We start from the raw sequence: 10644 nt of genomic DNA on the forward strand, positions 1-10644 counted from the left end.
ATGATTCCCTTCATATCTCTGTATTTCGTGTCCTCGCTATGGATTGCAAACTGTCAAAAGTGAGTTTAATATTCTTTACTTGATATGATTTTTTTTTAAATCTTTGGAAATTGTCACATATTTCTAAACATATTACGATTGTTTGACGAAAAAAATTAACAAATATAGCATTGAATGGAGCTGAAAAGCATTAAATTTATAACGATCATGTTGCCTGTTTTTTAGTTCAGCTGAGTATCGATTGCCACTTCTCATATGATTTATAATTATGTGATTTAAATGACAAAAGAAATATAAAATCAGTATTTGGTTCTGCTTTTCTTAGAATAATTAGAGTCAACTCCTATGACTCCCTTGTGTCCAGCCTAGCAAATGGAGCAGATGTAAGATACTTTTTTAACATTTCAATGTGCATGGGTTCCTCTACGACAACAAAACAAGATATTCCTGTATTCGGCGGTGACGTAAAAATGTTTGTAGCTTCTAAAAATTCAGATATGGATACTGGAGAAACGATATTTAGCCAAGCACGATACATAGACGACAAAACAATTGGTAGGAATTGTAATATTTTCCTTTTTCCAGTAGCTCATTTGCAGGAGAAAGATAAATGATCCAACATGGTTCTTCTCAAGTTGTCGTTTTCAGCAATGTATTTTACAAAAAACAATAAAAACAAAACAAATCAAAAAAAATTCATGTAAAGCTGTCATTTTAATGGGTTTCATGTCGTCCTATACCCCATGCAACGAAGTTTTAAGATGCGATATTCTGATGTCACCATGTCCGTCTGTTTGTTTATCTATCTCCAAGGTCAGCCCTTTCTACGGCTTATACTCAGGGTTGCATGTATCCAACATAAACTTGCATGTGTTCGGACTATACTCATACCTAGCGGTATGCATTCTTTGAATGCTGCATCGGATATACTTTTTATGCTCTAGTGAATCTTGGTAAGTTCAATGTTTAGGACTGATCCTTGAATATCAAAAGTGATATCCATGTTAAAACTGCACGTGGATGTGTCTGTGGATCTTAACCTGGTCTACACATATATGCTGACGGATGCTGGTTCTGATCTAACACATTTCAATTCGCCTTCCCACTCTATTCTTTCAAGGAGGGCTAGAATTTCGGAACAAATATATCCCCAAAATAATTATTATACTTTGAGTACTCCATTCCATAGACAACGAGAGGAATACTGGATCAGGAAACTAGGCACGGCCTTTCCGTATGGTTGCAACGACCAAATAAATAATGTATGGAATCTCTAAACCCCACAGTGTGCAAATGTGAATGTGATGGGGCTTTTTAACAATACACCTTGTCGCCTGCGTGGCGCAGTTCTAGAGTCGCAGAGTAAGGAATCTATCCTTACGTCGCGAGTTCGAATCCCACTGTGGGACGTGGAGACCGGTCCTTCGGATGAGACCGTATAAACCGAGGTCCCGTATCGCAGTAGATGCAGGCACAAAAAAGATCCCTCACTGCTCACTGGCCTTGAGTGCCGAGTATAGGTCAAAATTTGCAGCTCTCCACCGGCAAGTGATGGCGTCTCCAATTGAGTGAAAATTTCTCGAGAGGGACGTTAAACAAACAAACAAAAACAATACATCTAGACGTAGGCGAAGTCAGGACATCGATCATACAATAGGCAAAATATACTTGATGTCCCTTTTGATTCACTTTTGCCTTACGTCAATAAACAATTAGGCTTCCATCACGTTCCCAATAAACTCTACTCTGTACCCTTGGAATATTTGAATTGACTATTTGAAGAAGCTAAAGCAAGTTCACACTCAAATTCTTCAACTGTAGAAAACAAAATAGTTTTTGTGAGTATGGATGTTGCCTAGCAAAGGCTCTTTAAGCCACCATGTATGCCAGAATTATAACTTTCTTGCTTACAATAATCATATTTGGGTAAGTTAAACAACTCTTAAGCGAACACTGACTTGCATGACATCACTGTGTTGGAAACAATTTACAAGTAGATATTTATCTTCAGCCTTTTCAATAAAGAACACTTATCAAATGCATGACAATGAACTCGTATGCTATTATTACTAAAACAATATATTTTTATTTTGCACACTGCTACAAATTTTATATACTCGACTCTTTTTGTTTCCAATACTGGCATTCTTTCAGATATAAGGTCTTATACTAGATTACTGGCTTGTTAATTCGAGATACCTAACTCATTAAAACATGTAAATTGAAGATAGACGTGTTTGGTGTGTGATCTACAGGAATAAAGCGTACGAAACATTTATAGTTTAAATGTCTACGATTTGGGGTGGACACACTTTAGGGTGAATTAAAAAAAAAATGACCACCAAACTGAATTTTTTTGGAATTCAGCTACTTCTAACATATTTTTCACTTAAATCATCATATTGCAAATGCATTCTAGTTTAAAATCCTGAAGTGGCAATAGAATAGACAATTGGATTAAAAAGTTTCAGAATTTTTATTAGTAAAATTTCTTTTGAAAAAAGAAAATATCATTACACCTTAAAAGACTTTCTAAAATACATAATCACAAGAAATTATAGTTTTTTATGCTTCAAAATGGTAAAAGGGGTATAAATGATCAAATCTAGACCTTGATTGAGTACCTTCTCTTGTATGTGTGACAAAAAATTGGCTTTTTGATTGTTATTTTACATTATTTTTTCAATTCTGGTTTGAAAAGTTTTAATATGAAAAAAATATGAAGTAATAAAATTCCCCAAATTTCACTTTTTTGTCCGTTCAAGCCAATTCTTTAAATCTAAGCCAAAACAGAATTTTTATATACGAGTTCTCTTACAAAAAATACTAGATTTTGAAGTGACCCTATGTTACATTATTGTGTTGCACTCCTGACATCTGATATGTATTTTATTTCACATTGTTTTAAAAATTATAACACACAATAACCCATTCTTACTTTGTAAATTAATTTGTCGTTTTGATATTTTTGACCGTTTACGGCAGGTTTTTCATATTTTGAAGACCTTAACACATAATTATCTGCAAAGTGTAATATACATAAATTGTATATAAAACTATATGTGAAATGATGAAAACTATCCCTGAATTGACTAGAAAATTTCTGTAATTTGTTGATAGACATGGTGTTTTGAACATCAAATAGTATCAAACATTTTTTTTTCAACTCATTTTTAGTAAAGATAATTAAAAAGCATTGGTAATTATAAAGCAGTTTTGTTGCACTCCTGACTGTAGTAAATTTTAAAATTAAATTCATAGAACACAAAAATTCATACAGTGTTGGCAACATGAGGTGGTAATGAAATTGTGCAATATTTATAGTCCAATACTTCATAATTAAAACAGATGAAAGTATTAAAAATTCACATTTTATCTGGAATTATTTCCTATTCATGCCAAAAAACTAGCTTAAATGTATATTTAGAAGATAAAATATATTCTATAGCATATTTTCCTCTAGAGGACAAACACAGTTACCCACTAGAAAAATTCTACTCATCATTTTTTCTTTATTTTTATTCTTATTGGATGATTTATAATTCTAACAAATTTGTTGCACTCCTGACCGAAAGTATTGGGACCTTTAAAGTAGAATTGTGAAGTGAAAATTACATAAGAACTTGTTCTGTTGTTTCAGTGAAGTTGAGGAGGAATTACTTGAATTTTATGACAATGTTTTAGTGTGTTTATTTTTAACATTCATTAAAAAAATCACAAAAAAGATAAAAACACATATGAATTGATAAAATTGAAAAAGGAAGGATTTTAATAATAAAACTGTCAATAATTTAGTATTAAATTATACAAAAAGATCATTATTAATTAATGAATACGTCTAAGCATGAATAGAAGTGTTTTTGTCACACAACTTGAATCTTTAAAAACATGTGTTGCACTCCTGACCATAGAAATATTGATCTGAAGCACAGACAGATCCTGTAATTGATAAATCTATTTGGTAAAAATGTTCTTTGTGTCTTTCTTTTCCAAAATAAAAATCAGAAAATCATATAAAGATAATAGTTTTTTCATGCTTGGGAGCAAAACATCAAATGTTGCACTCCTGACATTATTGGGTATGCACATATACTTGACTCTAATTAATGCTGCTTGTGATTTATATAACATTTTTAAGTTTTAAAATGTCTATCAGTTATTGTTTTACACTTCGAAAATTCTTTTTTGTCTTAATTTTCTTTCAGAATTTTACAATTGATGTTTTTTGGCAACACTACATTTTTTCTGTTGCACTCCTGACATGGTATGACATTTTTTTAAACATCAGCCATGACAACAACTTGATTAAACAAAAGTTACTACAGCCCACATTTAAAGCTCAATACTTTGAATATTATCAGGAAAGTCTTTATTTTCAACATAAAGCATTATCATTTATTTCACAGATCTCCAAAAAATATTGAAATTTCAAAATGTCACAAAAAGGTGTTGCACTCCTGACAATTTTAGCATCATTTTTGGGCATAACTTTTTTGTTAATTGAGATATCAACGAGATATTTGGCAGGTATTTAGACACTATCTAAAGACATATGCTGAGACATAGAAATCTATTTTCATTGCCTGTATTTTTTGTGTGGGTTGATAAATATGCGTTTGGTCATTTTTTTTTAATTCACCCTTTACAAAGTTACGCATATGGGGAAAATGTTACATTTAGTTTGAAATACTTTTGTCAATTTTGATATATCAGTCTGCTAATCTTAACAATTACTACATGTAAAACTTAATAACTTTTCACATAAATGATAAACACCTACAGGGTATAGTTAAACAATTACAAGTACATGTGTATATTAAGGTATCAGTGGATTGGAAGAATTGCTTTCGCTTTCGGTGCAACAGAACCAGAATTTATCTATTTGAAAATAAATCAGTACATAAAATTAAACTGACGAAAGAATTGATTATTTGTACTAAAAAAATATTAACGCTCCATGCGACGATCGAACCAAAAATATTTCATTTTCATTGCACTGGACGGGTAACGCATTTTTTTTTTAATCTTTTATTGATAAATCTTACAAATAATACAATACATATATATCACAGTCAATATCCACTATATGTAGTCAATACATCATTTAACAAAAGAATTAAAAAATGAACAATAGGGTTCCTTCTGTTTCTTTCAAAATAGAATTTTTCCTCAAAAATTTCTTGTAAAACATCTTTCGATTGTTTTCTACCATACATAGATGATAATAATTATAAGAAATGTAATGTCTTATTAAGTATTTACAAAATCTTTCCAATTCTAGTTTTTGATTGCTTTGTAAAAACAACTGTCTCCTTCTATAAATAGTAAATCTACAAATTGACGGGTAACGCATATTACTGAGCTATCACCGCTACACACACTTTACCGTTTTTAAAGCGACAATAAAGCACTGCATTTACACATTGGAATTTTTTTGTGGAAAAAGTTCATTTTTTATCGTCTCTGGATCTTCTCTCCATTTTTACAAATTTTTGCTAGTTTCTTTGAATTAAAATGCACATAAATAACGTTTCAAAATCATGGAGAGAAGTCCCAGAGATAGCAAAATTTTAGAAAAACGCGTTTAAGAATGTAACATTTTGTACCAAATGACTCATCAAGCCAATTTTCAAGTTCTTTTTTAGCAAATGAAAATACAATATCGGGAAAATATTTCCCTTTCCTATTTCACAGGAACCCGATACATCAAAAGAATGCTAAAATTTCATGTGACAGATCAATGAAATTTTCACTTTTCAAGAGCGCCCAGATTCCTGTCGAATGCCAATCAAAAGCGCCCTCGTTCTTTAGAAAAACGTTAGTTAAATTTAGAACCACAAACCACCACCTTCCAACTGAAACAGGAAGATGTAATGGTACTCAAAGAGATGCAAGAATTTGTAGCTTATGCGATAGTAATCAGATAGGAAATGAATATCATTATATTTTAGAATGTAGTGCTTTAAACCAAATGAGGAAAAAAAAATTTGAACCAAAAATTTTGTTTTAAGCCAAACATGAAGTTTTGTGAAGTCATGCGCCAAAATGATGTTGATTCTTTGAAAAAAATATGTACATTTATTACTAAAATTAATAGTATGGTCTGTTCTCCCTAGCTAGCTTAATTAATCTCACCTTTTGCTTGACCCACTGTATTATATGTATATATCTATACTTATAAATTAATAAATTTTGCAAATAAACTCCGAAACGGATGCACCAGAGTTTTTATTTACTCCTCTAAGAACACACTAGATACAATATGATGTCCGTAAACTATATCTAGATTTCACTGGCATTGTAAGTATCGTACATTGAATTAAAAGTCTACTTTTATTTTCTGTAAACAGCCATGAAATAGCAAAAACTAGAGTACGGTGGCGTTTCCGGTTGGCGGATCTAAGTTTCTGGCAATTTTCAATGAAACTGACAACAATCAATCGTTTATTTATTTCATAAAACGTCATCACTGAATTATTCAATCAAAACTTGATTTAAATGACATAAAGAAATAAGTTGTGATAACCGATTAAAAAGGGAGATGTGCAAATTATTTTGTCATTCACCGATCTTAATATTGACGGAAGCTTCTATAGAACATCATATAGCATCGAGCCCGATGTTAAAAAGAAAAACGAGACGATTATAGCTGCAGCAACATAAAAAAGCTGATGTCATTGTGTGAATGGTCATTGAAATAATGGTAAATCATTGATAACACTATAAGTTGTGAATATATTTATATATCGAAAGACTATTACATATATGTAGTAGGTTTTCCTAATAAATTTATCGGTAAAATGTGTAATATATTCCTCACTGTGAGAGCATCTTGGCAACGAACCCCAAGTACAATTTCTACTTCGTAATAAAATTGCTTACATGAAAAGAGAAAATTTATGAATAACATATTGCTCAAATACAATTAAAGCTGTAAAATTTTGTGCTTTAATCAATACATTTCAGTTTTTTTTTCTCTGAATACAGTCCTTTGTATCAAAATACTCATCCTATTCATAGGGCGTTAAAAGTTAATTGTTGCCTCTTGGTTTATATATATGTATGTACCTTGTTGATATGTAAAAAAGGTAAAGTGCATTTCTTACATATCAAAAAGGCACATGCATATTTATAAACCAAGACCCGAGTACCGGTGAATTTTTAACCCACCCACCCACCCACCCCCCCTCAAAAAAAAAAGTCAGTAAAATGTGCATATTCGTTGCTTTTATCCTTGACTGAAATGGAATAAGAGCATCTGAAGTACAATATCCACAACATAGTATAACAGGTTTCACAATAAACATCAATTAATGAAATTGTTATTTTTTCAAGTTTTTACAAAAGGGGTTGGGGGGTTGGGGTTGGAGACGCACATGCGGGATTTTGAACAAAGTATTTCTTCCTGCTATAAGCCTGTAGGCTGTCGGTAGAAACAACAATATATTTTCTGTCGGAGTGGTATAAATTCAATTACCCGCGCTTGCGCGGGATTTCATCTAGTGTTTTATATGTTTATGCACCTCATGTACCATTTACATGGTTTTGAGTGAATAAATTGAATTGAATTGAATTACAAAGCAATACTAACTCGTTAAAACGAGATACTAACGAAATTATTAACATTTGATAATTTAGATTTATTAGAAATCGGTTTTATTTGGTATTTGCATTATATTAATTATAACAACTTTATCTAAAGGATTTTTTTTTTCAGATTTAAATGAAGAAATTCAAACAATATGGATCATCAATGATACAGCTCTGATATTTTGGGGGAGACCTGGCTTTTTTGTGAATAACACCGCAGATATCGATGGGATGTATTGTAATTGGACACGAGGAGAGGGAAAGTATTATACTTTTTTTCTTATAAACGTTTTAAACAAGAAAAGTACTCACTAATTGAAATGACATTGGATATCATTCAATTCTTTCTGTAGCATATGGATCAAGAAACATACAGATGAAAAGCAACTGACATCATTCAAAGAAATTCATACCGTGCTTACTTCCGGTGGAGAGGTACGTTGGGTTGCAAACCTCGCAGGATGTAAATGCCCACCAGCACCTGACGACTGTAATGACGCATCAATTGGTGATACCATCAAAGGTTGACTAATATGTTGACGGTGCGACCGTTAGGGCGAGCGCAGATATTTATTCAGGTTTAATTTAGATCGGGCTCGTTCGTCAAACTGCACGTGACATTTGGTGCGTCTAGACTCTGACGTCACATGACGTCGTATTTAACTTTCATTACCAAACCGAAGCCTGAACATTGTTGACTTTAATGAAGAACGTTATTTACTATTTATCTGCAATATATCCATTAAATCAAGGCGAGTTTATTTTTTGTTAGTTAAACTTCTATTGTTATTCTCGCGAGAACGTAACTTAAACAAGCGATGCATTGTGGGTCCAGAATTACTGCGGAAAAAATTCTATTGCATGAATATGCAGTAGTCCGAATTTTCTCTTCGCTCAGGCGTTGTCGTTAGAGCTCGCAGTGACGAGCGGCGCTTCGCGCCGCTCGCTGCGCTCGCTATAATTATCTTTGTAAAATGTACTGTTTTATTTGTTTTACTGTTTAGTTCATCATAGATAATATGTAATTTATTAGATAAATGATTTTTTTTTACATAAATGCTGTTTCAATACACACAAGACAGTACTTTAGACAAAATAACAAATATACTGCAAATGAAATAAAGAGTTTTTGAATTAAGTAAAGTCCCTGTATTGTAAAAATCAGCATTTTTCTGATTTCTAAGAGAGAAAGAGTGTGAGATTTATTATTATGTAAGCAAAATTGAAAATCATACTCAATATATAAATGTGTATGAAAAAAATGATTATATGTATTTATTTAACTATTCATTTATTGATTTATTTCAAGTCTATGTATTTTTCAGATTTTAAAATCATGACTGATGGATCGATAAGTTTCTCAACATCGATGACCTTTTATTTACCACTGTCGGTGCAATATGTCCGATTGATTACATTTGGCCATATTTATGAGAACAACACTGCTAATTTCATGGTATCTTACTTAGATCCTACTACATGGAAAGACGAAGAAAACGACATGATACAGTGTCCTATAGCTCCCGGTCCCTCTGTTGTTGGAGCTAATTTTTTCTACCACTAGTGCAATTTAGGGTGTAAGCATTGATTGTTAGTTCCCAAGTACACCTTAAAGCATATTTCATTTGTGTTTAATGCTACCGGGTGTTCTTTCAATCAGCTATTAATTCAATTAATTAATGCAACAGTGTGGTAAATTAAAAGTACCAAGTAAAATAAAATCTTAGATTTTCTTTAATCACAGTCAAACTTTGATTTAATATATACTTATGTGACAAGAATCTAAAATATCTATTGTAAAGAAGTCTGTTTCATGGCATACTTTCTTTAATTCATATTATTATTTTTTTTTATAATACTCAAAGATTTAATTAATCTTAACTTACAGTTATTCTGTTCATATTACATGTATTAGACGAGCTTGGAAACAGGTTGTCACTTCACCTTTACGTTATAAGCGATTGCTCCGTGAATCCCATGACCGCACAGTAAAACATCGTATATTTTTAAACTTTTAGAAAATGGACCTGATTTTTTTTTTAACCTACTAATAAACAAAAGATAAGAATTTAACAAGACATACGTCATTCTTCAGAATACACAATACATTTTCCGTAAATTAACGTGTCCGCGAACTTTTCTAACAACCCTCGTATACATATGGGTGGAGGCCTCTGCTGGTGGACTGTTAGTCGCCGAGGTTTCTACAGCCCAGTAGCTAAGTACTTCTGTACTAGCTTGAAAATATATTTAATAGCTTTGGTAAAATTTCGAAATTTATTTCAACATTAAGGATTATCTCCCTCATGCATAGCTCTGCCCCTATGACGTATTTGGCTCCAGTCTTTGGCATCCCCCTTATTTAGCTCTTCCAAGTTTGTTTTATTTAAAATTTCGGATTTCCAACGTTTCGGCATAAGAATCACTGAAGAGACATAATTTGTATATATATATATATATATATATATATATATATATATATATATATATATATATATATATATATATATATATATATACACACACACACACAAACGAACAATTTATCTCAAGTAGACGTCAACCAAAGAACCTGAAAAGACTACATGTAACTCTAATTTTGAAGAAAACTATTCAGTGACTAAATGTAAAAAAAATGTGGAACCTGCGACCATCTAACTGAAGGAACTTGTTATAACTTTAACGGCCGAAGATTTACAGTGAACGCCAATATGTCGTGTGATACACAAAATGTTTTACATGTTATAACCTGTCCAGGGTGTGCAGAATATTATAATGGTGAGACCAGTAACACTCTTCGTACCCGGGTATGTATTCATAAACAGCATATCAACACGCCAGAATACAGATAGATACCACTTAGTGAACATTTAGACGTGTGTGGACAAAGGAAATTTAAGATATTTCCTTTTTATAAAGTTACAGCAGGAAATGATATTTGTAGACGTCAAAAAGAAAAATATTTTATTTGTACGTTGAAACCAAAGCTTAACAATATACATTTATTGACTGGGTTCGAGGGCAACATGCGTTTTGTCGGACCCAAGAACCAAA

The 10644-nt window shown here is 31.9% G+C and overlaps 1 protein-coding gene across 1 annotated transcript; it reads left to right on the forward strand.

Annotated features, from left to right (window-relative positions):
- On the forward strand, positions 1–9154 carry LOC133191560 (uncharacterized). Its single transcript, XM_061327308.1, has 5 exons — positions 1–59; positions 326–555; positions 7718–7853; positions 7944–8113; positions 8916–9154. The coding sequence occupies exons 1-5, from the start codon at positions 1–3 to the stop codon at positions 9152–9154; spliced, it is 834 nt and encodes a 277-aa protein (XP_061183292.1).
- Positions 9155–10644: the final 1490 nt, after the last annotated feature.

The sequence above is a fragment of the Saccostrea echinata genome, unplaced genomic scaffold (genome assembly GCF_033153115.1).
Source record: "Saccostrea echinata isolate AGI-Se365-2 ecotype Australia unplaced genomic scaffold, CSIRO_AGI_Sech_v1 ptg000023l, whole genome shotgun sequence".
Classification (NCBI taxonomy): Eukaryota; Metazoa; Mollusca; class Bivalvia; order Ostreida; family Ostreidae; genus Saccostrea; species Saccostrea echinata.

Excerpts from the sequence above, each read along its gene's own strand:
- LOC133191560 (XM_061327308.1), top strand. The coding sequence starts at position 1 with ATGATTCCCTTCATATCTCTGTATTTCGTGTCCTCGCTATGGATTGCA. Across the intron at positions 7,854-7,943 it reads TGGACACGAGGAGAGGGAAA|CATATGGATCAAGAAACATA; the intron begins GTATTATACTTT and ends TTCTTTCTGTAG. Across the intron at positions 8,114-8,915 it reads AATTGGTGATACCATCAAAG|ATTTTAAAATCATGACTGAT; the intron begins GTTGACTAATAT and ends TGTATTTTTCAG.